The following is a 26,703-nucleotide window of genomic DNA, read 5'->3' as shown; positions in this document are numbered from 1 at the left end:
TCTCCGGGGGGGGGGGGGGGGGACAAGGGAGGGAGGGGGGGGGGGGGGCGGCCATAAATCACGGCGGGCAGAGCCCCCGCCCCGCCCCGGGGCTGCCTGCCGGCCGGCCGGGGGGGGCGGTGGTTGTGGGGTGGGGGTGGTGGGGAGGGGGGGGCCAGGCAGAGCCCCCGCCGTTCCCACCGCCCCCGGCCCCGGCGCCTCGCAGATGTGGCGGAGCCGCCCGCTGGCCCCACGGCGGGGGGGGGCCCTGCGCCGAGCCCCGCGCTGAGCCGCCCGCAGGTAGGCAGCGGGCTGGGGGGGGGGGCAGTGGGGATGGTACTGGTGCTACTGGTGCTACTGGTGGTGGTACTGGTGGGGGGAGCCCCCCCGGACGCGTGACAGCCCCCCCAGAAGGCTCCCGGCGTGCCCCCCCCCCCCAGCGCTCGCCTTTTGTGTCACCCACCCGTGACCGCGTCCTCCCTCCGGCTCCGTCCTTGTCGGCGTTTTTTTTTTGGGGGGGGGGGGATGCTCGGGGCTTTATTTATCCTTTATTTATATTTATTTATCTATCTATTTATTTTTTCTTGGGGGGGGGCGGTGATGTCACCCCGCCGCTGGGTCTCACCCCCCCCCCCCACCCCACTCTGCCCGTGGGGACCCCCCCGGCTGTCCCCACAGCGAGGCCGCGGGACGTTTTGGCTGCCCCCCCCCCCCCCCTCCCAGAGCCATCTCCGCTGCCCGACAGAAGCCGCTTCCCCTCTGTGTGTCCCCCCCCCGTGCCCCCCCCTCCCCACGGCACCCCACGAACCCCGTCCCGAGTGGGGTGGGGGCACAGCCGGGGCCAGCGCCGGGGCCACCCCGCTTTTGGGGCACCTGGCACAGGGCCGCGTCCCGGCAGCTTTTGGGTTCCCCCCCCCCCCCCCCCCCCCCAAAAAAAAAAATACCCCACCCGTGTCCCGTCCCCCCCCCCGCGAGGCTCCATCGCCGCATCCCTGCGTGGGGCGGGGGCCGCGGGTGGCAGGAAGAGGAAGCGGCCCCAGCCGTGGGTTTGGGATTTTTAAAGGGCCTGGGGCTGCGCCCCTCCCCTGGGCCCCCCCCTCCCCATGTCCCGACCCCCCCCCAAGTGGGGTCAGCCCCCCCCCACCCCAATGCGTGCCGTGGGGCCGCGCACCCGTGGGTGCCTCCTGTCCGTCCTGGGGGGTGCAGGGAGAGGCTGGGGAGGGGGGGGGCTCAGGGCAGCGCCCCCACTTTTGGACATGGGGGGGCTCTATTTTGGGGGGGGGGGCATCACCTTTATAGCAGCCCCCCCTCTCCAGCTGCTATAGGGCGGGGGGGGGGCTCCCCCCTATGGGGCCAGCCCCACAGCCGGCTGGAGGATGGGGCGGGGGGGATCTATATGTGTGTGTGCGGTGGGGGGGGGGGTCTCCCCACCCCCGCGGCCGGGCCCCCCTGCGTGTGTCCCCCCCCCCCCCCCGTACCCCCCCCCCCCCGCGGCTCCTCCGCATTCCTCAGCGTCTGCGCCGCGCTGGAGCCCGGCCAGAGCGGGGGGCCCCGGCGGCGGGGCAGGGCGGGGGCCGGGCCCCCCGGGGCGGTGGCAACGGCAGCGGTAGCGAGGGGGGGGGCCCTGGGTGTGTGTGTGTATAGGGGGGGGGGGGGGGACACACGCGGGGGGGGGGGTGCCACGTGTGCTGGGTGCGCTGCGCCCCCCCCCCCCCCTGCCCGGCCCCACGGTCTCTCCCCCCCGCGCTCTGTGCGCGCACGCACCGGGATGGGGGAAAAATTAAAAAAAAAAAAAAAAAAAAAAAAGGGATGGGGAAAGGGGAAGGGGGGGGCACCGGGGTGGAAGGGGGGGGGGCCGAGGAGGAGCCGGGGGGGGCCCCGAGCTGAGCCGAGCCGCGGGCAGCCCCTGCCCGGCCCCAGCGGCGGAGGGGCCCCGGCGGGGGAGGAAGCCGGGGCTGGGGCCAACGCGCTCGGGTCACGGCGGGGCTGGAGCCGCCGCCGCCCCTGGGAAAGGGCGGGGGGGGGCCGGGGGGGGGGGCACCCAGGGAGGAGAGGGGGGGGTCCCGGCGGCCACCCCCGTGGATGCAGGCGGGGGGCACGGGGGAATCCCCTGGGGGGGGGAGTGGGGCGGGGAGCGGGGCTGTGCACGCTGCAGGGGATGGGGATGGGGTCGGGTGCCCCCCCCCCCACCACCACCTCCGTGCCCCCCCCCACGTCGCCCCCGCGCTGCGCCCTGCCCTTTGCCCGCCGCGGGAGGGGACACCGGGACACGGGGACACCGGCACGGCCCCGGCTCCGTGCCAGCGCCCCGCGGCCTTGAGCCTGTGCCAGACCCCCCCGGTTCCGCAGCTGGGGGGTGAGGGGGGGGGGGGAGCCGGGCGATGCGGTGCTGACCCCCCCCCCCCCCCTCCCCAAATCTCCGCAGCCCCCCGCCCGCCGCCGCCATGCATTCGCTGGACGAGCCGCTGGACCTGAAGCTGAGCATCTCCAAGCTGCGGGCTGCCCGGGACAAACGGGAACGGGGGGGCCCCCCCGGCCCCCGACCCCGCGGCCCCGTCGTGTCCCCCCCCCCGCCTCCGCGCCAGGACGCCCCGCCGGCCGGGGAGAGCCGGGGTTCGGCACGGGGGGGGGCGCCGGGCAGGACCGACCCCCGGCCTCCTGGCACACTCCAAGCTGCTGGAGAAAAGGGACGGGCGCTTCCCCCCCCTGCCCGTCATGGACCTGAGCCTCTCGCCCCCCCCCGGCGGGGAGTCCCCGGGGGGCAGCGCCCCGCTGTCCCCCGAGCGGCCGGGGGCGAGCGACCTGCCCCTGCCCACCGCCCCCCACGTGAGTACACTCGGGACACCCCTCCCCACTTATACAACCCCCCCATGGCATCCCCAATCCGCCCCATTTCTTTTTTTTGGGGTCGGAGGGGGGGCCCTGCACCCCGGCCCCCTCCCTGACCGCTGTCCCCATTGGGTTCTGCTGTAGGATTTCCAGTCCCTGCGCTACATCGACGGCATCCCCAGCTCCTTCCAGTTCTTCCTGCCGCTCGGCGCCGGGGGGGCCCTGCACCTGCCCTCCTCCGCCTTCCTGCCCCCCCCCAAGGACAAACGCCTCTCCCCGGAGCTGCCCCTGCCCAAACAGCTCGTCTGCCGCTGGTCCAAGGTCAGCCGGGGGGGGCACGGACGTGGGGCTGGGGGGCAGCAGGCATGGGGCTGATGCAAGGGGTCGTTTGCACCTCCCCAACCCCTCGGGGATTCGGGGGGGGGTCCTCGGGGACGGGGATTTGGGGGAGGATGGAGGGTCCGCAGCCCCCCCACCTCACCCCAGCCTCGTGCCCGCAGTGCAACCAGTTCTTTGACCTCCTGCAAGACCTCGTGGACCACGTCAACGACTTCCACGTCAAGCCCGAGAAGGACGCGGGGTACTGCTGCCACTGGGAGGGCTGCGCCCGCCACGGCCGGGGCTTCAACGCCAGGTGGGTGCGGGTTGGGGGGGCTCCTTGGGGGGCATTGGGGCTGGGGGGGGGGCAGCGCTGCACCCCCGGACAGGGCTGGGCTGCGAGGGTGGACGGCACCGGGTGACGGCACCGGGTGACGGCACCGGGTGATGGCACCGGGTGTCCTTGCGAGCTGTGGTGGTTGGATGGGGGGGGGATGTGGGTTTGGGGTCGGGCCCGGCCCCCCCCCAGCTGACGGCTGCGGGTGCAGGTACAAGATGCTGATCCACATCCGGACGCACACCAACGAGAAGCCGCATCGCTGCCCCACCTGCAACAAGAGCTTCTCCCGCCTGGAGAACCTGAAGATCCACAACCGCTCGCACACAGGTCAGGGTGCGGGGCTGGATGGGGTGTGGGGGGGGGTGACCCTTTTTGGGGGGGCAGGGGGGTGGCGGAGGTGTCCGGCCCCACCAGACCCGGCGCTGTGCCGTCCCGTCCCGCAGGCGAGAAGCCCTACATCTGCCCCTACGAAGGCTGCAACAAGCGCTACTCCAACTCCAGCGACCGCTTCAAGCACACCCGCACCCACTACGTGGAGAAGCCCTACTACTGCAAGATGCCGGGCTGCCACAAGCGCTACACGGACCCCAGCTCGCTCCGCAAGCACATCAAAGCCCACGGCCACTTCGTGTCCCACGAGCACCAGGAGATGCTCAAGGGCCACCCGCCCCCCAAGACCCCCCTGGGCTCGGCAGACGTGCCCTACGTCAACGGGGCGCAGCTCGTCATCCCCAACCCCGCCGCCCTCTTTGCCCCCCACGGGTTGCCGGGGCTGCCCATCCCGCTGGCGCCGGCCCCCCTCGACCTGAGCGCATTGGGCTGCGGGGCGGGGGGCTCTGGGGGGCTGCCCGCCCTGCCCGGCCCCGCTCTGCCCCTCAACGGCGGCCCCTTGAACTTGGCCAAGAGCCCGCTGCTGTCCTCGCCCTTCGCGGCCGGGGGCCTGGGGCTGCCCGTCATGTCGCTGCTGGCCGGCGGGGCCAAGGTGGAGGCCGAGAAGGCGGCGGGGGGCAAGGGGGGCAAGGGGCCGGAGAGCCGCAAGCCGGGCGGCGAAAGGACGGAGCTGGGGCGCCTGCGGGCCCCCCCCGAGAGCCTGGCGCTGCTGCCGGGGGCCGTGCTCGACCTCTCGGCTGGGATCGGGGCAGCGGGCAGCCCCCCCGAAGCGCTGCCCCCCGGCTGGGTCGTCATCCCCCCCGGCTCCTTGCTGCTCAAGCCGGCCGTGGTGAATTGAGGGGCCCGGCCCCGCTCCCGGAATCGGGGCGGGGGGGACACGCGCCGAGACCCCCGGTGCTGCCTCCGCCGGCAGCGGGCCTGCGCGCGATTTTAACCTTCACGAAAGAAGATGGGACTCTTCTGAGAATAGCAATAATCCCTCGGCGCACGCAGCCGGCCGCGACCCCCTGCTGCTGCCCGGCCTGAGCCCCACGGCCCCACGGGGTGGGCCTGGGGGGGCCCCTGCTCCGTGCCCAGCCCCGGCCTCGGCAGCCGGAGACGCCGCTATTTATTTATCGACCAGACCCCTGCTCCGACGGGGCCCCTCTTGGGCTCTTCTGCTGTCGCTGACTTGGCGTCTCCCTGCCCGGGGCTGCCGTGGGGACAGCAGGGTGGCAGCTCGGGGGGCTGCTCCTGGGTGCCCGTCCCCAAAATGCCCGCTCCGCGGCTGGGCCACCCCGCGTCGCCTCCCCGGCCCTCCCCGTGACAAGGCACACGGCCGCGTGTGCCGCTCGCCGCGCCGGCTCCGCACCGGGGCAGAGCCACCGCGTTTTGCTATGTTCATACCTAACCGTGTAACGAAGCGCATGCAGGCAGCGCGGGCAGGGCTGCGGGCAGCTGCCAGCGGCACCTTGGCACCGTGCGGCTCGGTGCCGCGTGGCTCGGTGCCGTGCCGGCTCCCTGGGGCCCCAACGGGGCGGTGTTTTCTCCTGGCACAGCCGGGGCACCCTGCCTGGCAGGAGACCCACAGGGTGTCCTGCCATGGGGTGTGCCAGCCCCATGCCATGGGGCAGCACCGGTGCACCAGGCGTCGTGGCTAAAATAGAGATTTTGGGCAGCCCCGGCATGGCTGGGCCCGCTCAGCTCTGCCAACAGCACCATGAGGCAGGAGCCTCGGGGATGGGGACCCCGTGGAGGTGCCCCGAGGCCCCTTGAGCTCCATCCCTGCTCCCCCAGCCCCGACCCTCCCTCTCTGAGGGACCGCTCGCACTCACCCGGGGCCATGACCCCCCCCCAGCACGGGGGCCAGCTCTCCCTGACCGCTCCCACGGCACCGGTGCCTCTCTCGCCCCGGTGCGCACAGGGGGGTCCTGCGTACCTCGCCCCGCCCCGGGCAGGACCCCTGCCCACGGCTTTCTCCGAACCGGGGGTCTCCCTGACCCCAACCCAGCTGCAAGGAGCCCCCCCAGGGGCCCAGGCTCGGGAAGGGTCGGGTCCCCCGGCCGCACGCCCCGCGGGGAGCCGGTCTCCCCGTGCTCACCGTCCTCGGGCCGGGGCGCAGCGGCCGCCCGGCACTGCCACAGCATGGCATTCGGCCATCGACCAGGCCTCCCCGGCCGGTGTACGTTTTTCTTGCTCGTTTGTTGGTTTGTTGTTGCACATTCCAGGACATCAGTATTTTAACGGTCTCTAAGTGCCTTTCTATTGTAGTTTCTGGGTTGTTTTTATTTTCCTCCTGTTGGGCTCCATCGCTGTTAGCATAGAGTTTAAGGACTACAGAAGTAAGAGATAAGCTAACGACTATAACACTATATTCCTCCATGGGAGAGGAAGTTTATTAAGAAAACAATAAAGCAAAGTTGAAGTAAGTTCCTGTTTCAGTCTGTGCCCGGGGCTCGAGGGCAGCGAGGAGCCCGAGATGTGGACAAAGTGCTGAGCTCGTGCCAGGGGACAGAGGGGCGACACCAGCGCCATCTCCTTGGGGATGGGGTCCCGGGGCACGGCTGGCTCTGCCTTGCCTCCCTGGGGGGCTGAGCCCCCTCCAGGGGCTGTGACAGGGACAGCCCCCGGGTGTCCCCGCACGGCTCCTCGCTGCTGTGCCCCGACCCAGCTCCTGTCCTTGCTGCCTGTCTGCACGCAGCTCCCGGCTCTCACGTGGTGCAGAGCCAGAGGCATGTGCGCAGCCGGGCCAAGAGCATCCAACCCCCCACTAAAATAGCTCCTGCGGCCTTCCCGGGCGTGATTTGTGCGCTGGCAGCCCTCGCTGCCCTGAGGCCCAGCTGGGGACACCCCTCCTTCCTCCTCCACCTTCCGTCATCCGCAGGACAGGACGCGGCCCGTGCCAGTCCCTTGCGTCTGGGTCGTGTTTTTGCGCTCTGAGCCGAGGGCCAGGGCACAGCAGCAGGGCAGGAGCAGCGCCAGGGTTGCCCCTTCTCCCTCCCCGGGGCGCAGAGCAGCCAGGCCAGGCGGTGGAGGACACGGCGTTTATTGGCTACCTTTAACTTAAGGGAGAGGGAAGCAGGGGCGAGGGTGGCAGGAGTCACGTCTCGGCTTTCCAGCCCTTCTCCTTCTCGTCCTTGGCCCGGATGCGGAGCTCCTCGTCCAGCCGTTCCTTGGCTCTCACCACCTGCGGGGACAAGGGGACAGGGTGACACAGAAGGACGGAGCACCCACACCCTGCCCACTGGCACCAGGCTCTGGGTCCTTCCTGCCTCACCAGGGCTCTGAAAGGGGCTCGTTGGCAGTGACTGTCGGTGCTGCAGGTCCCTCACCCCCCCGAGGCACCCCCCAGATGGCCTCCAGCATGACAAAGGATGGGGACAGATCGTATTCCTGACCCCTTGTCAGCACAGCCCTGCTCCGCTGGCACCAACAGCCCCCATCCCCTCCCAAAGCAGCCAGGCAGAGGCAGCAAAACCCTCCCTGCATGGCCTTCGGGTGGGTTCAGCCTGCGCAGGAGACGCTGTTGCCCCAAAACATCTGTTTCTGGAAGGTTCCTCTCAAAGCCAGACAGGCTGGGGGCACAGCTGGGGGGACCCCACACCTCTCCCTTCGCTCACCTTGGACTGCAGGTAGAAGGAGCCTCCCACAGACTTGTCGTTCACCTTGAATAAGTGGTCATAGTTCTGCCAAAACAAAGCTCCCCGTCAGTCGCTGCCTCCTGCACCCTCTGCTCCCCAAATCCTGGTGTCCCCTGGCCCTGGGGGTGGAGGCTGCTTCACCCCCAGTACCTCCGGGGAGCAGCATCCCCATCCCCAGGCAGCTCTGCCAAGCAAATTCCTCCGTGCTCCAGCTCAAGCTGGGGCAGCAAAAATCTCCTGGGACGAGCCATGCCCAGCACAGCACCCACAAACCCTCCAGGGACCAGACATCACCCCCCACCAACCCCAAAATCCCTCCCCAGCCACAGGCACCCCGAGGGAGCCCCCCCCACCTTCTGGATCTCCTCCTGGTTGAGGTTGGAGACGTTGAGGATCTGCTGAGCTTCCTGCAGGCTGATGCCGATGATCCTGGAGGCGGCGGCGGACTGGGGCCTCTCCGAGCGCCCTCGCGCGTCTGCCGCAGCTCGGCTCGCTGCCGGGGACACCGTCAGCCCTCCCAAAGTGCCTCAGGGACCGGCCCCGCACCCCAAAACCCCGGGGGCTTCCAGGCGGGTCAGGGCCACAAAGCCCTATCTTAGTCTCTCGTGTCCCTCATGGGGCCACCCGGGTGAGGTCCCCTCCCGGCACCCAGCGCTGGGGAGGGGGCAGGAGCCTGGGGGCCATGCGAAGGGACCTGGGGGTGTCCCCTCCTTGTACAAAGGGACCTGGGGGTGTCCCCTCCCTACACAAAGGGAGCTGGGGGTGTCCCCTCCTTGCACAAAGGGACTCGGGGGTGTCCCCTCTGTGCACAAAGGGACCTGGGGGTGTCCCCTCAGTGCATGAAGGGCCCCGGGGGTGTCCCCTGCCCGCACAAAGGGACCCGGGGGTGTCCCCTCAGCCCGGATTTGGGGGAGCCCTGGGGGGGTGGGGGGGGCTCAGCTCCTACCTGCGAACTCCTGTCGCAGCGCCCGCATGAAGGCCCGTCCGACCACCTGGGCCCCCACCAGGATGATCTGCGCCAGGTACTTGGCCTGTGGGGACAGCGGGGGGGCTGTCACCCTGTCACCGCCGGCCCCGACGTGTCCCTGCGCCCCCCTCCCCACCACCCCACCCGGGATCCGGCCTCCCCCCCCCCATGTCCCCTATGTCCCCTGTGTCCCCTGCCGTGTCCCCTGCCCCCTCAGCTCTCTCCTCCCTCACTCAGACCCTCAACAACCCCTCCACCCCCTCCCTGTCCCTGTCCCTTGTCCCTGTCCCCCTCCCCGGCTCCTGTCCCCCCACCCCGCCCCCTGCCCCCCGCCCCACACCCAGCGCCCTGTCCCCTACCTCCCTGCCCCGCTACCCATCCCTTGTCCCCCCCCCGTGTCCCCTACCACCCCCTCGTGTCCCCTATCCCCCCCATGTCCCCTATCCCCCCCCCCTCAGCCCCTCACCATGTCCCCGCCGCCCCTTCCGCTCCTGACGGGGCCGGGTCAGGGAGCGGAGGGCGCGGGGCGGAGCCGCCTCCCCCCTCCCCACATCGCCCCCTGCTGGCGGCTGCCGGGCGCTGCCGGGCGCCATTTTGCCCTCCCCGCCCCTCAGCCCCACACAAGCAGCAGGCGGAGCGGGGCGAGGCTGCACGGCTTTAATGGCGGGGCCGGCCCCACAGCGACACCGCGTCCCCACGGGGCGGCTCCGGGCAGCCCGGGGGGCATGGGGAGCCCGGGGGCTCTGAGGAGTCCGGGGGCTCCGGCGTGGATCAGTCCTGTGGGGATAGGGGGCGGTGAGAGCGGCAGGGCTCGCTCCCCGCGCCCCCCGTCACGGTGTCCGCATGTTGTGGTGTCACAGTGTCCCCATGTCGAGGTGTCCCAGTGTCCCCATGTCCCGGTGTTCCAGTGTCCCCATATCACGATGTCCTGATGTCACAGCATCCCGGTGTCCCCATGTCACGGTGTCCCCATATTGCAGCACCCCGGTGTCCCCATATTGCTGCATCCCAATGTCCCCATATTGTGGTGTCCCAGTGTCCCCATGTGACAGTGTCCTGGTGTCCCCATGTTGTGGTGTCCCAGTCTCCCCATGTCACGGTGTCCCCATATTGCAGCATCCCAGTGTCCCCATGTCCTGGTGTCCCCATGTCGTGGTGTCCTCATGTCGCAGTGTCCCAGTATCCCCATGTCACCGTGTCCCCATATTGCAGCATCCCAGTGTCCCCACGTCGTGGTGTCCCAGTGTCCCCATGTCATGGTGACTTGGTGTCCCCATGTCATGGTGCCCTCTTGTCGCAGTGTCCCAGTGTCCCCATGTCATGGTGTCCCCAGATCACAGCATCCCGGTGTCCCCATGTCACGGTGTCCCCATATTGCAGCATCCCGGTGTCCCCATGTCACGGTGTCCCCATATTGCAGCATCCCAGTGTCCCCAGGTCGTGATGTTCCCTTGTCCCCATATCACAGCATCCCGGTGTCCCCATGTCTTGGTGTCCCAGTGTCCCCATGTCATGGTGACCCGGTGTCCTGATGTGGTGGTGTCCTCATGTCACAGTGTCCTGGTGTCCCCACGTCGTGGTGTCCCCTTGTCCCCATGTCCCAGTGTCCCCACCATACCTACCCACTCAGCCTCATCCACGCCCTCGAAGGAGTCCTGTGGCAGCGGGTCGTCGCGGTTGCCCAGCCGGGCCACCATGGCGCTGAGGAGCTACGGGGCAAGCCACGGGGTGGGGACAGGGCTTCGTGGGGGGGTTCGGGATCCCCCCACAACCACCCCCATCCCCGCGCTCACCTCCTCCTTCTTCTGCTCGTCCGTCTTCTCCCCCAGGTACACGGCCGCGGGGACAAACTTGCGCGCCGGCTGCTCCTTGGGGGCCTGGCTCACTGTGAGGGCAACGCGATGTGGGGCAGCTCCAGGGGGGGCAGCCCCACACGCCATGCCCACCTCGCCCCTCCGCACCCACCTGGCGTCATTTCGGGGGGACGGAGGTCGGCGCGGCGCTGCTGCCCATCCTCCCCTGCCAGCCAGGCGCTGGCACCGAGGGCCGGCTCCCACCATACGCGGGTGGGAGGGAAGATGTCGTCCTGGAAATACTCCTTCTGCAGGACGCGGGGTGGTGAGGGACAGGGGAGCCTCCACCCGGCCCCCCCATGCCACCAGCCCCCATGGTTACCTTGACACGAGGCACGCGGAAAGCCACCGGCTCGAGGGCGCCCTGGCCCAGCCGCAGCGCCCGGGCGAACTCCACCTCGCGCACGTCGCACGCCGTCTTGCGCAGGAAAACGAAGCCCTGGGGGGAGCGGGCAGGTGAGCGGGGCTGGGAGCAGGGACGGCGGCACGGCCCCAACGGGCTCCCCCCTCACCTTGTGGGGGTCGCTGGAGGTGAAGCTGTTGCACTCGAGGAAATAGGGTGGCTCGGGGGTCACCTCATAGAGGAACACCCTGGTGTCACCCTGGGACAGAGCGGGACGGGGGCTGGTGTGAGGGCACGGCGGGTCCCACGCCGCGGGGCCCTGTGCCGGCAGCCCTCCTGGGCGCAGGTCCTCCCACCTTGCCAGTGAGGAAGACGACGCTGGTGTCCTCGTCGTAGAAGGGCAGCAGGGTGGATGGGGCCACGTCGAGGCCGAGGACGGAGAGGGGCCCATCAGGCAGGGCCTGTGCCCGGTACAGGAGGATCCTGCGCTCGCTGCGGCTGTGGGGACGTGAGGGTGGGTGGGTGGCACGGCAGGGCGTGATGTGCCTGGTGTCCCCATGGTGGGCACCGAGGTGAACCTCATCCCCCAGGGACTGTGCCCAGTGGTGGCTGTGCCCAGGGAGGTGCAAGGGACATCCCCGTGCCCGCCCTCACCTGTCGAAGCCGGAGACGAGGAGGAAATTGCCTCCACACACCCAGACCACGCGTGCCCCGCGGCCCCCCTCAGGGCCTGGGCCCTCCTGTGTGGGGAGAAGGAGGGTCACCGGCTGCACCCCGTGCTCAGCAGCTCCCCGCGTGGGGACCTGTCCCCTCCCAGCTCTCCTGTCCCGTTCCTGCTGCTGTGGTCCCACCTGCTGGGGCTGGGGGCTGCGCCGGGGCTCGTAGAGCCGCAGCCGGCCGTCCTTGCTCGCCGTCGCCAGCTGCCTCCCATCGGGGCTCCAGGCCAAGCTGAAGATCTGGGAGACGGAGGGTGCCCCCATCAGGGATCCGTGCCACAGCCCCCGGCTGGCCCAGGGGACTTGGTGGCCGGCCAGGTGCACCCCTTGGGTGTCCCGTGGGCACCTCTCCTCCCCAATGGCATCTCAGCAGCGTAGTTCAGGAACCAGCTCCGAGCTGGCACCCAGCTGCGCTGCAGCGTGGAGGCCTGGCACGTCTGGGTGCTGCGGTCCTCCTGGTGCCCCCTGACCCTACCTGGTCCGTGTGTCCCTGCAGGCACAGCACCTCCTGCCCGGCGCCCAGCTCCCATATCCGCACCGTCATGTCGTAGGAGGAGGAGACGAGGAGGTCAGCCGCCACGGGCTGGAAGCGGATGGAGTAAATCTTCTCCGTGTGCCCTGGTAAGGAGAGCGGGGTGCTGGCACTGGGACGGGGACGCCACCAGACCCCTCTGCCCGTGCGGCTCTGCCTGGACACCCAGGGACAACCGGTGCTTGAGCTGTGTCCCTGCACCGCGCTCACCTTGCAGCACAGCCTCGGGCTCCCGCAGCGTGTCCTGCAGCCCGCCTTCGGGGACCCGCCACAGCCGGATCTTGGCATCTTCCCCCGCTGCAGCACCGAAACCACCACGGAGAGAGACAGGCAGGGGGTGAGCGGTGACGCGGGGCACAGCATGCCACGGCAGGGTGTCAGTGCCCCACGGAGCGCACCCTGGGCACAGCGCACGTACCAACAGCGAGGCGCCGTGGGTCAAAGGGGTCCCAGCAGAGGTCGGCCACCGCCGTGCCGTTCTGGATGGTGGGCACGGCTGTGTCGGGGAGACGGCCCGGCTTGGAGAGCTGGCGGAGAGCAACGTGTCACCCAGGGTGCACGGCAGGCGCAGGCACCCATGTGCCGGGCACAGCAGTGGCACTGGGAGCCTCTTCCCACCGCCGTACCTCGAGGACGGCGATCTGGCCGCCAGCGGAGAGCAGCGGGAGGGCGACGCGCTGGTGGTTGGCGCAGAAGCCGTCGCTCTCGCCCGGCGTGGTGAGGCTCAGCCCCCGCAGGTTGGTGATGTGGGTGTCGCGGTGCAGCACCGCGCCCTGCGTGTGCCGAAATCGGGAGCTGGGCCCTGCGGAGCCGGGGGGGGGGGGTGCTGAGTGTCACGGCTCCTCCGGCCACGCGGGTGGGGTGACGCCGAGCCCACCCCGGCACCCACTCACCCAAAATGCTCTGCAGAGATTTCTGGCTGGGGCTGCTGACGAAGCCGCTGGAGGGGCCGGTGCTGGCGGAGAGCGAGGTGGCGGCGCTGCTCGGCGAGGCCAGCGAGCCGGAGGGCGAGGAGTAGCCGCTGCCTTCCTGCAGGAGACGGCGTGTGGGCAGGGGGTGCTGCTGCCCTCGCCCAGCCCCTCCCCGGCCCCTCGCGCCCCCGTGCTCACGCTGCGGTCGCTGTCGGCGGGGCCATCGTCGGGCAGCTGGGTGCTGGGCGCCGCGGGGGCAATGACGGGGGAGCGGAAGGTCTGCGTGGGTCTGCGCGCGGGGTGCAGGCTCACCTTCCCCACCTGCAGAAGAGCCCCCAAATCCCACCCGCTCGCTCTCAGAGGAGCAGGTTTGCCCCCACAAAACTCCCTTTTCCCCCTCCTCCTGCAATCACCCCCACCGAACCCTGCCGCTCGTGGTATGTGGCATGCAGGAGGGGCCCTTCCCCGGCCCGTGGCTCTGGATGCAGTAAGGTACGGCCTCAAGCTCTACGTTTTTAAGGGAGATGGTGGGAAATGTGTTTTCACTATTAGATTTTTACTCTGAGCTGCACCTAGATGGAAAATAGAGCTCACTTGGCTGAGCTCAGGAGAGCGTTTTTGAGCAATTCCTTGCTGGAAAAACATTTTAAACTCAGTGGGTGCACGTCAGCAGCAGGACAGACGAGACCTCCTGAAGCCGTATTCAGAAGCAGCCGAGCACGGGGCTGGGCAGCTGGGGACGAAGCCCTGCTTGTCCCCAGGGGCCTCCTTCCCACTCTGCGGTCAGGAGGTGCTTGGCACCCTCTTGGGGGTGCACCTCGGTGCCCTGCCACCATTGCGGCCACCCCAAAAACCCACTGGCGTTTGGGAAACAGACTTGATTCGTATGAATCTCCACTTCCCATTAAAAGGATGTGATTAAAAAATCCCACACGTGCCCTTCCACGTCCCCGTCCCCATCCCAAGGCTGTGGTGTGGTCCCTGTGCCGGCACCAGTGCTGCCCCCAGCCCCGGGCCATGCCAGCCATGGGGACACCCCCTGGGTGACACTCACCTGCTGGCTGTCCCCTGCCCACCAGGCTTGGGCATCCGTGGCCGGCAGCACCCCGGCGCAGTCGGGGAACAGATCCTCGTGGAACTCCTGCACAGACTGAGGGAGAGGGGGCGGGCGGAGGTGGTGCTCTGCCTGCGGCCCCTCGCTGTCCCCTGGGCACCCGGTGACCCCGGGCAGGAGACCCCCGGGCACCTTGTGGCCGCGGAGCCCTGGCCCTGGCCGAGCTGCACGCCGGAGCCTGTAGGTGTCAGACGCTGCCCAGCTCTGGGCTGCGCCGTGCACCCCTGAAAGTATCCGGCCTCCAAAACGCAGCCCCTGCTCTGCCAACAGCAGCACCCAGCTCTCAGCACCCACCCTGCGGCCCCCGCCCCAGCGCCCAGCCTCCGTTACGCAGCGGGGTCCGGTAGCACCCCGCATCTTCCACCCAGCACCCAGAAATCAGCCCCCAGCACCCAGGTTTCAGCTCCCCACAGGTTTCCCTCCTCTCCTGCTCCCCCCAGGCCAGGGACGCGGGTCCCCCACCACCCCTCACCACGCCTGGGTGCCCTCCATCCCCTGGGGGTGGCACCCGTGAGATGGCACCAGGCCCCCCAACATGGTGCTGCCCGTAGGTTTGGGCATGGGGCTGAGCTAGGGGCACGCCTCCGTGCCTCAGTTTCCCTGGGGAGCTGAGCCCTGCCTGGGAAATGTCCCCACAGGGACAGAGCCCCCACCCCCCGAGCCCATGGCTGCCCTGCGGCAGCGCTTACGCTCTGCTTCTTTTTTTAAACATGAGTTTTTTCCACAACAGTCTCTGTTTACAGAAAAGGGCATTTCTGTAGCCACCACCCTTTTTTTTTTTTTTTTTTTTTTTTCTCAGAAAAATGCTTTAGGGAGTGGGGAAGAGCCTGAGCACATCGGGGGCAGCGAGAGAACCTGGCTGGGACACTGCGGCCCCGCACGCTGCGGGCAGTCCCCAAATCTGTGGCAGGAGGGAGCGGGCACCAGGGTTATGGGGACAAGCTTGGTGCTGATCCCCCTGAGGGAACCCCGCGCCCCCCTACCTTGCGGGGCACGATGTAGCTGACGGGGACGAGGAAGGTGTCGGTGAGCTGCAGGACGCGGAGCACCTCGCAGGCCATGACGTCCAGGGCCAGGCGGGGGACGGCGGCCAGACCCCGCGTGCGCCCCTCGGTCAGGCACTGGGTGACTGGGGAGGGACAGGACACCCGTGGGGTGGGGGCGAGGCTGGGGGCCGTGGCAGCCCGGCGTGGGGCTCATCCTGCTTACCTTGGGTGAGCGTGGGCTGTGCCGGCACCACCTCGAAGCAGTACAGGAGGTTTTCACCCTGGAAGAGATGCGGAGGGGCTGGGGTGTAAGCGGGGGCGCAGGGAGCACCCCGCCGCCCCCCGTGCCGTGGCTCCTCACCTTCCCCCCCAGCACCAGCAGCCCCGTGTCGGCGTCGAACAGCGGGATCATGGCCCTGCAAAGGGAAGGAGGGCGCTGAGCACCGCGGGACGGGGCTCAGCACCTTGCCCTGGCACGTGGCAGCGCCCCAATAGGGGCTGGATCCTGCCCTCTCAGCCCTTTTCCCCCGCTGCAGCCCCAAACCCCAGGATCGCTGCAGGTGGGCGCACGCCGCTGGCTTCCCGGCCGTGCCCACGGCACCAGGGCACTGCTGGGTGCCCTTGGTGAGGCGCATGGGAACGGCCTTGAGCATCTCCCCGATTTACAGCCTCCCATGGCACGGCCCTGCCCCGCTCAGCCCCGCCGTGACAGCTTTATGGCCGCGAGACCTTGGTGGCCGCCTCCAGCCGCCCGGTGCGTGGCACGGCAGCGCGGGGACGGGGCACACGGATGCCAAACGTGGGCGAGGGAGCCCGGGGCTCGCCTGGCCCCGCTGCGGCACTGCCCCGGGGCTGCCCGGGCCGGCTCAGCCTGTTCGGGACGGGCACGGGGCCGCGGGGCGCAGCCGGCACGCCGCACGCCTCGCCGGCACACGCCGCCCTGCCAGTCCCGCGGTCGGGGCCACCGGCTGGGCTGGCCAAAGCGTCCCTGTCCCCGTCCCCATCCCCGTCCCACCCAGTGGCTGGAGGGGACGGGGAGCACCAAAGCCCTTCTCTTCCTTCCCCACGATGCGGGTGGAGGAGAAAGCTCCAGAGGCAGCTTCCAGGAGAACAAAGGGACAATCTATTACTTTCGGGTTGACATTTTTGTGGTCGTGCCGGCTGGGGGAAGGGAGCACGTGCAGTGCCGGGGTTTTACACGGAACGACTTTGAGGAAACGCAGCCCTACAAAGGCACCCGGCCCCGTGCGCCCACCCTGGCCGGTGCCCAGCCCCGGCAGCCCTGTGCCCACAGCGGGTCCCCACAATGGGGACACTGCAGAGGACGTCGTGGGGTGGCCGGGTGACACCAGGGGCAGCCCTGGCTGGCACGGCACAATCCCAGCCCGTGGCTTTTGGCACAACTTGGGCAAACACCACTGGGGTGGCTCCGGCAGGCACGGGGGTCCCCTGCCCGGCTGCGGTCACCGCCGCTGGGACAAGGACAAGGACACCTCTGGGACACCTCGAGGCGATGAAGGGCGAGCCCTTGGAGCGCGTGGCACGGCTCTGCTGTCACCGGGGCACCGCGACACCAGCCCCATGGGGACACCCGGAGCCTGTTGTCCCCAGCGGGCAGCAGTGGGGGGCTCCACATTGGGGCAGCGCCCCCCAGGACCAGGTTTGGGGTTTGGGGTTTTTGGGGCAGGGGGCACCAGGGCTCTGCTGGGGCATTGGGGTCACCCATAGCCGGGGGGCACAGGGGTCCCGGGGGGTTGCTGGGGGCCACAGGGGCACCAGGGCCTGGCGGTGCTGGGGGTGCTGCGCCTGCCCCCCCCCACCCCGAGCAACCCCCGGGGTCCGGGGGTCCCTGGAGGTCCCTGGGGGTCCCCGGGGGTCCCTGGGGCGCCCCCACGCCGGGCCCCATGTGAGCAGGGGGCGGAGCCTGCGCGGAAGCCCCGCCCCCCAGCCACCTCCCCCGACCCCCTCAGCCAATGGGGAGGCGAGGAGAGAGATGGCCCCGCCCCCAGGCTTTAAAAGCCGCCCCCCCGCGCCCGGCGCGCTCAGAGCGGGGAGCGCCCGCCCGCAGCCATGCACTGAGCGCCCGGCACGGCCCGGCCCGGCACGGCCCGGCCACGGTGAGTGCCGCGTCCCGGGGGTGCGGGCAGGACGGGGGGGGGGACACCGGGCTGATCGTCCCGTTGGGTGCACGGTGTCGCCTGGGGAAGGGGCTCCGGAGGCAGCCCCGGGGTGCGCGGGGACCAGGGGACCGGTGGCGGGGTCCCCATCCCGCACGGTGCCTCCGCGGGTCCTGTCCCCTGCTGCCTGTCCCCTGCCACGGCTTTGTCACCGGGTCTGGGGGTGCCCCGGCACGGGCAGGGGGTGGGATGGGGCTGCAGGGACCCCCGCTGCTGCTGGGTGGCTGTGGTGGTGGTGGGACACAGCGCGGTCCCGAGGGATGTGGCAGCAGGGGACAGCGGGCACCGGTGTCCCCGTGGGGCTGTGTGCCAGCGGGGCCACCAGCCAGCATGGCCAAGGGGATGCCCCAGCAGCTGTGCTGCTCTGTGCCTGCTGTCACACAGCGCGGTGTCACCGGGGTGTCACCAGGGTGCCACCGAGCCCCTCGCCTCCCCAGGTGTGCCATGGGCTGAGCGCCCCTCGCTGTGTCACCTCCCTCCCTTGTGGCCACCACGCTGCCCTGAGTGCCCGGGCATCCCGGTGCCACTTTGGGGAGATGCCCAGGTGACAGCGCCAGCCAGACGTGTGTCACCCCTCCGTGCCATGGGCACGTCCCTTTGTACGGTGACCTGGTGGCAACCGGCTTGGCCTGACCCAGCTGGGGCCGGGCTGCTGCCCACACGGCGCAGGGCCGTGCCGGCGTGACGAACGACACTAATTACTATTTTTTCGCCGCCACACCAAGCCCGGGTGGCCCGGCCGGGTCGCCCTGACGCAAGCGCTGCCTGCCCGGCTGGCTCCGCCGCCCCGGCGGGATGCGGCAGGAGGAAACGCTCGGGGACACGGCGGCCACAGTCAGGCCGCAGGAATCCGCGCGTGGCAGCAGGGCGGCACCGCCGGGCTCCCGGGTGCGTTGGCTCCCGGCGAAGCCACCCTGCTGGTTTTTCTCCCCCCCCTTCCCGGCACCTGAGAGCCGGGAGCGCGGCCGGGTCACGGGGGCAGGAGCGGGGCCGAGGGGCTGGCGCCAAGGGGGAGGCAATAACCAGGCCCGCATTCCTCTGGGGCTGCTGTGGAAACTTTAATTAAATAGGGAGGGGAGGCTGGGAGGAGGTGGGAGCTGCGGCGGAGGGCGGGTTGAAGGGAAAAGGGGGATTAGGGGCTAATCCTGCGCCCCCGCCGGGGGTCGGGAGGGGGCACGTGCTGACACGGGCTTGTTTGGGGGGCGTTAGGGAGGGCCCCGCGTGCAGGGGCTGGGGAGCGGCGCCTGCAACTCGAGCTGGCCGCCGGTGCAGGCCCCGCATTCCTGCGCGCGGGGCCCCGAGCGGCGGCGGGGACGCGGCCGTGCCTGCGCCGGTGCCCGTGAGCGGCCGGGGTGGCCACCGGGCTTGGCTGCGTGCCGGCAACAACGGTGGCTTTGTTCGGCGCCAGGAGCCGGGCGGATGCGGGGCCTCGCTCGCCGGTGCGGGCGGTGATGGGAGGAGGTGTCCCGGCCGTGCTGGGTACCCCCGGCTCAGGGACCCGCTGTGACACGGGGTGTGGTGTGAGAGTTTGTGGGATCCCTCCTGGCCGTAGTTTGGCACCCCTGGGTTCACCAGCCCCTGGTGTCAGGAGGGTGAGTGGCTCTGTGTGAGCACAAGGGATGCTCACCAAGCGCCAGGGTCACCTCCCTGTGGCTGTGGCAGGATCCATCTGCCCCGGTGTCACCCACGGCACGGGGACGGGGACCCCCTTGAGGAGCCAGCCCTGCCCCTCATCCCCAGCAGCTGCTCGGGGCTGGGATCGGGCTCCCCCTCACATGGGGAGAAGGGGTGACCCCGCCGTGTCCCCAGGACTGCCAAGCTCTGTGCGCACCGGCGGGGACACCACGGTGCCCACCCCGAGCAGGGAGCGGGGCCGGCGCTCCCAGCCCACCAGGCTGGCAGGCAGAGGCTGTGTGAGCTGGGGAGGCTGAGCCCGGATCCTCCCGCAGCCGGAAAATATGAATAATTCGGCAAGTATCTGCGGTGCAGGCAGGGGGGAGCACAGCCAAGGCAGCAGCAGGCCGCTGGCAGGGGCGGCCGCGGGATGGCCGAGCACCTCCAGGAGAACGTCTCCAACGCCTGGATGCGCCGAGGCCGTTCTGCTCCCATCCCCTATGGAGCCGCCAAGCCCCTGGGCTGGATCAACCCCTCAGCACCCTGCGAAAGCCCATCCGGGGTGCCGAGGCGATGCCGGCGCGTGCCGAGGGAGAGGTGGCGGAGGCGGGAGCCGCGCGGGTGGAGCGCACGGGCACCCGGCCCGGCCGGCGAGGCGGGATGCTCGGCCGCGGTCACGGCCCGGCCCAACCTGCCCGGGGCTGGGTGAGCGGAGCCTGGCAGCCGGAGAGGAAATGCCAGCGTAATTAAAGGGACGAGAGACTTGGAGTCAGCAGCTGGTTGCAGCATGGGACACGTCAGCGAAACCCGACCCTGGCATTGCAAAACCCCGCTCCCAGCCCCGAGCTCCTGCACCACCAGCACCCGGCGCTGCCCACCCGGGTGGCCTGGCACGGCCACACGCTGCGCCGGCCCCCAGGCTGTCCTGGCACTGCTGGGGCTGTCTCGGGGTGCCCCTGTTCCCCGCTCAGTCCTAAGGTTGGTGCAGGGCTCTTGGCTGGCTCCTCGCTCCCAGGGGCAGCCAGGTCCCCAAGGTGTCACCGGCAGCCTCGCACTCCTGTAGCCACTCACCTGGCACCAAACCCCCCACGGGCTCACGCAGCGGTGCCAGAGCTGTCCCCAGCCCCCTTAACACCCCAAGTGTCCCCAAAACCCCTTATTGAGGCTATACGACACATTCTTTAGCTCATCCATCGTGCTTGACCGCAGTGCGCGGGGCGCAGCTGCCCCTGGCAGAGCCACCCACCCGATGGGACAAGGCGGGGGCATGGTGACGGTGACCCCATGGCCACGGAGCGGCTCCTCCCCGTGCTGCTGTCCCCAGGCCAAGTGACTCAGGCGCTGCGGTGACCCTGCCCAGCGGCGCGGGTGCACCCCACCCTCGGGCGCACCCCGAGACCGGGCCACAAGCCGGCCGCCGCCTTAACCCTGTGCGGGTGGTGGTGGGGGGGCACCATCACAGAGATGCCCCTGGGTGTCGGTGTCACCCCCCCTGCGCTTTTGGGGCCGTGCTGTGCCGCCGGTGAGGCTCGGCCGGGGCCCCCCACGGCGGAGGGGCGGCCGGGGCAGCCGGCGCGTGCTGCTGCGCGACCCGGTAGCCCCCCGCACACGGCGGGGGCCCCTCGCACGCCGCGGGGGTTTTATTTGCCTGAAGCTATTAACAGCTCGGAGCGGCTCGGCAGGAGGGGAGGAGGTGCTGGGGAAGGGGCTGCGGGGGCCGCGGCACCCCTAGGGCCTGCAGAGCGCCGGCAGTGGGGTGGCGGAGAAAGCACGGCCCTGCTGCAACCCCTCGCCAGCACTAATTAGGGCTGGCATTAAAAGGGCTGAAAGACGGGGCTGAGAGACGAGCCAGCCACGTCCTAGGCAAGGACACGAGGCGGGACGTCTGTCCCCGGGGCCCCTGGCACAGAGGGGCTGGAGCAGGGGCTGCCACGGCCTCGCACACCCAGAGCTTCCTCCCCTCGGTCCTCTGCCTGCCCACGCCAGCGGGACGGGGGCTCCGTGTCCCGACGAGGCCGGTGCTGTGCCAGAACCCGGGATGCCAACAGAGGAAGCTTTCTGGGCCGCCAAGTCGCAGCGTGCAGCCAGGGATTTGGGAGATGAGAGGGCTGGAGCACCGCCAGGGGCTGAGCCCACCGAGGGGTCACCGCCTGGCCCCGTGCCCCCCTCTGCATCCCGGGGACGTGGCCCCGCTGCCCCCCGAGCAGCAGAACGGCACCGGGCAGGGGCTCCTGTCCTCCTGAGGGCTCTGCTCTGCCAAAGGGACCGCAGCCAAGGTCACAGCGCTGTCCTCTCCCTGCTTCCCCGCGCAGACACGATGCGGCACGCAGGGGCTGGAGGGGGCTGGCAGCACCCATCAGCGGGCGTTTTGTGGCTCCTCGCCCCTCTCAGCACCTCCCCAGCTTTGTGATGCCCTCCTGCCACCCGTGGCCACGTCCCCGGCACCCTGAGCCTCCCTGATGGGGCTGGGGCAGCCGGTTCCTTCGGCCCCACAGCCTTGCCCTGGCAGCGTTTCATTAGTCCAGGCCCCCTCGGGGTGCCACCACCAGCTCCAATTCCAAGCACTGGAGACTGCGCAGCCATTCGGGTCCCTCAAAGCACTCACCCCCCCTCCCCAAAACCCCAAACCCTGCCTTACACTTCGCCCTGGCGCTGGGGTCCACGTGCCCACCCCAAAAAGCAGAACCTTGTAGCGATTTTGGGGGCAAAGCAACAGCGTGGGCAGGGGTCCCGGGGGGGGGTTTTGCCCGTGGGCGCAGCTCGGTGCGGCACAAGCAAAGGGTTAAGTCCTGCTCGGCGTGCGGGAAGCGGGCGCGCTCCCACCCCCTTCGCTGGCGGAGGCCGAGCCGGGTGCGTCCTGGGATGGAGGCGGCGCATCCCACATGTTTGGTTTGCACCCTGCCGAGAGGAGCCGGGGGGAAGGAGGGGCCCTTTCCCCGCCGCCTCGCCCCACGGGGGACGCAGCCCCTCGAGCCGGAGCCAGGACACCATGCACGGAGGAGCTGGGGGTGCGTGGACACCGACGGCCCTAAATCCAGGGGGGTTGGGGGAAAGGGAGAGCTTTTGGCTGGGGTGGGCAGCTCGTGTGCTGCTTCACGCCCCGGGCAGGAGCAGCGGCGGGGAGACGTGACCGCAGAGGGGGTTTTTGGGCTCTTCCATGGTCACTTTGGGGCTGGAGTGTCCCGGGCAGGGCAGGAGGGGATGGTGAGATGCCGAGGGGCTGGTCCCTCCTGCGTGGGCAGCCGGGGGCTGGGAGGCTGTGGTGCCGTGCTGGGACAGTGGGGACAGCGGTGGGGACAGCAGCGTGCCCAAGCCTGGCTGTCCCTGCCCCACCAGGAGCCAGGTCGGGGGCCCAGGAGCTGCGTGGAGCCAGCCCCTCCCTCAGCACCGCCAAACCAGCCGGGTGTTTCGCGTGTGAAGCCGCGCTCGCGGCGCTGCTTGCTCCACGTATCCTCATGCAAACCTCTCTCTCCCGCAGAGCTGACACCATGAACCAGCTGGTCCTTTGCACGCTGCTGCTCTTGGTCCCCGGGGAGCTGGCGCGGGCATGTCCCGCTGGCTGCCAGTGCCAGGACCCCAAAACCATCCTGTGCGCCGCCAGACGGGGCCACACCGTGCCCCGGGGGCTGCCCCCCAACACCCTCTCCCTGTACGTCTTTGAGAACGGCATCACCATGCTCAGCGAGGACAGCTTCACGGGGCTGCCCGCCCTTCAGCTCCTGGACCTCTCCCAAAACAAGATCGCCAGCATCCAGAAGAACATCTTCCAGCCCCTCACGGAGCTCGTCAACTTGGACCTGTCCTCCAACCAGCTGCAGGAGATCACCAACGAGACCTTCCACGGGCTGCGGCTGCTGGAGAGGCTCTACCTGCAGAGGAACAGGATCCAGCACATCCACGCCGCCGCCTTCGACACGCTGGAGAACCTGCTGGAGCTGAAGCTGCAGAACAACCAGCTCTGGGCAGTGCCCCCCCTCGACCTGCCCAACCTCCTGCTGCTGGACATCAGCTGGAACAAGATCCCGGCTATCGCACCCGGGGCCTTCCACGCCGTCAACATCGAGTCGCTGAAGATCGCGGGGCTGGGCCTGACGAGCTTGGACGAGGAGCTCTTCCAGCCCCAGAACAACCTCCACGAGCTGGACGTCTCCAACAACCTGCTGGAGCGCGTCCCGGCCGTGCTGCGGCGCCTGGGGAGCCTCACCAAGCTCAGCCTGGCCGGCAATGCCCAGATCTCCCAGCTGCCGGCAGAGGATTTCCAGAGCCTTCACAACCTCCAGGAGCTGGACATCAGCAACCTCAACATCAACACCATCCCTCGGGACTTCTCCGGCTTTTTCCCCAGGCTGCGGGCCGTGACGGCCGCCGGCAACCCCTTCAACTGCATCTGCCAGATGAGCTGGCTCGTGCAGTGGGTGAACTCCAGCAGCGTGGTCCTCCGGCGGCCCGAGGAGACGCGCTGCCACTTCCCCCCCAAAAACTCCGGCAAGCTCCTCCACCACCTGCAGTACGCCGACTTCGGCTGCCCCACCACCACCACCACCACCACCAGCACCACCACCACGCTGCGCACCACCACGCTGCGGCCCCCCGCGCCTCTCCCCACCAGCAGCCGCCCCCCGCCGGAGCCCAGCACCGCCGCTCCCACCCCGCAGGTCAGAGCCTCCCCCGGCAGCTCCGCGCCCGTGTCCTTCAGCGTCCCCCCGGCCCCCAGCAGCCCCCCGCCGCAGATCTGCCCCCCGCGCACGTGCCTGAACGGCGGCACCTGCCAGCTGGACGCGCGCAGCCACCTGCAGTGCCTGTGCCCGCAGGGCTTCGCCGGGGCGTACTGCGAGGAGGAGGAGGAGGCGAGGGGGACGACGCCGTCCCCGGCCACCCAGGCGCCGCCGCCGAGCCGGCGGATCAGCATCACGCAGGTGAGCAGCACGTCCCTGAAGGTGGACTTGCAAAACTACATCCAGTCCAAAGCGCAGCTGAAGGGCATCCGGCTGAGCTACCGAAACCTCTCCGGGCCGGACAAGCGACCCGTGATGCTCCGCTTGCCGGCCTCGCTCGCCGAGTACACGGTGCGGGCGCTGAGACCCAACTGCACCTACCGCGTGTGCGTCGGGCCGCTGGGGGAGAAGGTCTCCAAGGAGGAGTTCTGCGTCGAGGCGCACACCTTGCAGCTGACCCACCAGCAGCACTCGCCCGTCACCCAGGGCAAGGACAACAACCTCACCCTGATGATCGTCCCCGCGCTGGCCGCCGTGCTGCTGCTGGTGGTGGTGGTGACGGGGGTCACGTATTACCGCCGGCACCGCCGGGCGAAGGCGCACGCGGGCGGCGGGGTGGACGCGGGGCCGCTGGAGCTGGAAGGAGTGAAAGCCTGCCTGGATAACGGGGACCTGGGCACCCACAGCCGCAAGGGGCCGGAGCCCGCGATGCTCTCGGGCGGCTCCGAGTGCGAGGTCCCGCTGATGCAGGCTCATTACCCCAGCAACAACAACACCACCGCGCTCAAGCCCTCCTACTTCTGAGCCAGGTGGCACGGGCAGCCGGGCCAGGGGAGCCCCGTGCGGCCGGCGGCAGCACCCGGCCCCGTTCCTCCGGGCCGAGGAACAGCGAGGAGTTAACTGAGTGAAGGCACAAAGCCCAAACCCGTAACGTGCAATTTCTGAGAGGCTCACACACTTCGGGAGCAGACACTAATTTTACCGCTCGGCGCATGACTGAGTGCCTTGACTTCTGTGACTCTACGTAGAACGTGGGTAGCGAAAGAGAGGGGTTTTCGTTTTTAATTTGGGGTTTGGGTTGGCCTTTTTAATTTTTTTTTTTTAGCTAGGGCTAAAAAAGAAAGTCAGCGGTGACTTAGCTAAGGGGCATCAACGTGCTGGCAACAAGGGCCCTTTAGTGGAGCACGGCCCGTGGCTCTCAACTCCCTGGAAGCTGATGTGAGCGGCGCGGCCCGGCCGAGGTGCTGGGACCCTCGGGACCCCCGGGCCGCGCGCCAAAGGAAGCGCCGAGCAGGCGAACCGGGAATCGAAGCTTTAAGAACTCGGAGAGAATATTTATACACGGTTATTTCCCATTTCTTCTGGGAAAACTCTTTTTTTTTTTTTTTTCTAGTACAGGTTTGTGTACATCTGTTTTGTAAGGCAGACCAGAAGGGTGTCTTTTTTTTGTAAAAAAAAAAAAAATTAAAATAAAATAATAACAACAAGGAATCGTGCGCGGTGTTTGCAATCTTGGGAGCTGCGGGACCCCTCCCGAGGGCGGCACAGCCCAGCCCCCCTGGGACCCTCGGGCACCACTGGTGGCAGTGCCCATGTCCCCTGCAGAGGGGGGGACAGGTCGGCCGTGTGCTCCCCGTTGCTGTTGGCACTGGATGAGTCGGGGCAGTTTTTTGGAGGTTTCAGCCCCGTGAAGCTGCCCCCCAGCGCGAGCTGCCAGCAAAACAGAGGCCACGAGTTTCAAATGAGACCCTGCCCTGCGCATCATCCAGCCTGACTTCATCCTGCCCTGGCTGCCAGATGGCCGCGGGGCGTCGGACAAACAGCGTGGCTCAACCTCGATAACCTCCTGACGTCACCCTCCTCCTCCTCCTCCTCCTCCTCCTCCTCCTCCTCCTCTCCTCCTCCTCCTCCTCCTCCTCTCCGTGCCAGCCTCACGCCAAGGGGCTGCCTGGGGCTCTGCCCTGCATCTGGCACCGCGCCGTGCCCGAGCCTTCATCCGCAGCCACGCAGCAGGGCCACGGTCCCCTCGCACCGGGGGCTGCCACCATGCCAGGGCTCAGGCAGCCCGTGCTGGGCCCCCCCTCCTGGGTGCGAGCCCCCCGGCCCCTTGAACAGCCGTGTTCGTGCGCTGGTTGCAGTGGGGGGGGAGGCTTGGGGCCGGCGCGAGGCAGGTTGCCGCTGCCAAGTGCTTTCTGCTCCAACCTCTGGTTTTAATCGTTTTCCAATCCTTTATCTTTCGGGCTGGAATTTTCCAGGTTGGGTCCCTGCCCGCGGAGGTATGTTTTATTTGGAGAAAATGAGCAAAGCGGGCTGAAGCGCCGCCACCACCGCAGCGAGCAGAGCTGCGGCGGGCCGGCTGCCCAAGGGGTTACCGAGGGGACACCACCCAAGGGGGCTGCTGCCCCCCCGGGCTGGCGGCTCAGGTGAGCGCCCTGCAGCCCCCTCCCAGCCTACCGGGACCCCCGTGCGCACCGCGCTGCTGCAGGATGTGGCCCTGACCCGGTCCCGTGCGTGCTCTGGATGCAATTAGGGGCGCGGGGCGGCAGCGGGGGCTGTCTGGAGCGGCCCCCCCGGCTCCCAGGTGGGTTTCCGGCAGGGCTGGCTCCCATTAGGGCCGGCGCAGTGGCAGCGGGGGCCCCTCTCCGGCGCGGGCGGGCAGGCGCGAGGGCCACGCTCGCCCGCTCAAAGGGCCCATTGTGGTTCTCTCCCCACAGATTTTTCAAATTAACATCCCAAATTCCTCTGAAAATTGCTGCTGTGTAAATATTTTCACTGCGAGCTTTGTATATTTTCCAGCCCTGCGAGGAGGAGGAGAGCAGAAAACTCCCTGGCGGAGCGCAAGCCCCGTGCCGGGTGCCTCCGGATGGTCGCTGCCGCAGCCCCCGAGCCGGGACGGGCGCAGGGACGGGCTCAGCCCCAGCGCCATCACGCCAGGAGCCATCACGCCTCTTCCCTCCTGGCCCCTTCCTTTTCCCTCCCTGTATTCCTACGGCTCCAGGACCTCGCTGAAAAATCCCCTCCCCGCTTTCAGGCAGCCCCATCCTTCACCGCCCCGGCTGGAGAGGGCGGGGAGGGAGCACAAATCCCTCTCCCACATCCAAGCATTGGCACAGCCACATCCCCTTCCAAGGGTCACGCTCCCACCGGAGCTGCTGTTTTGCTGTTTTGCTCCTTCCTGGCTTCACGATGTGCCCCCCTCCCAAGGAAGGGACTTTTCCCACTTGCTCAAGGTTTGCCAGGCTCGGGGCTCGGCGCAGCTTGGCACAGCGCAGTGCTCGGACCCGCTGTGATACCCAGCG

General features: G+C 69.2%; 4 protein-coding genes across 6 annotated transcripts in view; 2 read left to right on the top strand and 2 right to left on the bottom strand.

Moving 5' to 3' along the window:
• The first annotated feature begins 39 nt into the window (after nt 1–39).
• Nucleotides 40–6,264, top strand: GLIS2 (GLIS family zinc finger 2). Its single transcript, XM_068699357.1, is given in 7 exon segments — nt 40–279; nt 2,405–2,603; nt 2,605–2,805; nt 2,953–3,129; nt 3,309–3,442; nt 3,675–3,793; nt 3,910–6,264. Coding segments are annotated over 6 exon segments (1,596 nt in total). The 5' UTR covers nt 40–279; nt 2,405–2,423; the 3' UTR covers nt 4,695–6,264.
• A 601-nt stretch (nt 6,265–6,865) lies between these two features.
• On the bottom strand, nt 6,866–9,052 carry PAM16 (presequence translocase associated motor 16). Its single transcript, XM_068699369.1, has 5 exons — nt 8,910–9,052; nt 8,423–8,507; nt 7,830–7,969; nt 7,456–7,521; nt 6,866–7,022 (listed from the first exon to the last, which is right to left on the bottom strand). The coding sequence occupies exons 1-5, from the start codon at nt 8,910–8,912 to the stop codon at nt 6,936–6,938; spliced, it is 381 nt and encodes a 126-aa protein (XP_068555470.1). The 5' UTR covers nt 8,913–9,052; the 3' UTR covers nt 6,866–6,935.
• Nucleotides 9,053–9,084: 32 nt separating this feature from the next.
• CORO7 (coronin 7) overlaps nt 9,085–26,703 on the bottom strand; it is a 35,376-nt gene continuing 17,757 nt past the window's right edge. For both annotated transcript variants that reach the window (XM_068699353.1, XM_068699354.1), the window contains 19 exons: nt 15,260–15,314; nt 15,122–15,179; nt 14,896–15,041; nt 13,853–13,948; nt 12,997–13,119; nt 12,781–12,916; nt 12,514–12,689; nt 12,306–12,414; nt 12,098–12,184; nt 11,831–11,973; nt 11,491–11,595; nt 11,294–11,379; nt 10,996–11,137; nt 10,809–10,898; nt 10,619–10,735; nt 10,409–10,544; nt 10,237–10,328; nt 10,066–10,152; nt 9,085–9,220 (listed from right to left, as the gene is read on the bottom strand). In XM_068699353.1, the coding sequence (XP_068555454.1) occupies nt 9,215–9,220; nt 10,066–10,152; nt 10,237–10,328; nt 10,409–10,544; nt 10,619–10,735; nt 10,809–10,898; nt 10,996–11,137; nt 11,294–11,379; nt 11,491–11,595; nt 11,831–11,973; nt 12,098–12,184; nt 12,306–12,414; nt 12,514–12,689; nt 12,781–12,916; nt 12,997–13,119; nt 13,853–13,948; nt 14,896–15,041; nt 15,122–15,179; nt 15,260–15,314 (1,990 nt within the window). In that variant the 3' untranslated portion in view covers nt 9,085–9,214. The remainder of the gene's footprint in view (nt 9,221–10,065; nt 10,153–10,236; nt 10,329–10,408; nt 10,545–10,618; nt 10,736–10,808; nt 10,899–10,995; nt 11,138–11,293; nt 11,380–11,490; nt 11,596–11,830; nt 11,974–12,097; nt 12,185–12,305; nt 12,415–12,513; nt 12,690–12,780; nt 12,917–12,996; nt 13,120–13,852; nt 13,949–14,895; nt 15,042–15,121; nt 15,180–15,259; nt 15,315–26,703) is intronic.
• VASN (vasorin) lies at nt 16,901–24,895 on the top strand. Of its 2 annotated transcripts, none has more exons than XM_068699356.1 (2): nt 16,901–17,015; nt 22,168–24,895. In XM_068699356.1, the coding sequence occupies exon 2, from the start codon at nt 22,178–22,180 to the stop codon at nt 24,206–24,208; it is 2,031 nt and encodes a 676-aa protein (XP_068555457.1). In that variant the 5' UTR covers nt 16,901–17,015; nt 22,168–22,177; the 3' UTR covers nt 24,209–24,895. The 2 variants fall into 2 exon arrangements, with proteins under 2 accessions (XP_068555457.1, XP_068555456.1); XM_068699355.1 differs by lacking the exon at nt 16,901–17,015 and adding an exon at nt 20,311–21,697.

This window comes from Anas acuta, chromosome 15, assembly GCF_963932015.1.
Source record: "Anas acuta chromosome 15, bAnaAcu1.1, whole genome shotgun sequence".
Classification (NCBI taxonomy): Eukaryota; Metazoa; Chordata; class Aves; order Anseriformes; family Anatidae; genus Anas; species Anas acuta.
Note: the sequence above shows the minus strand (reverse complement) of the source record. Positions and strands in the feature narration are given on the sequence as shown.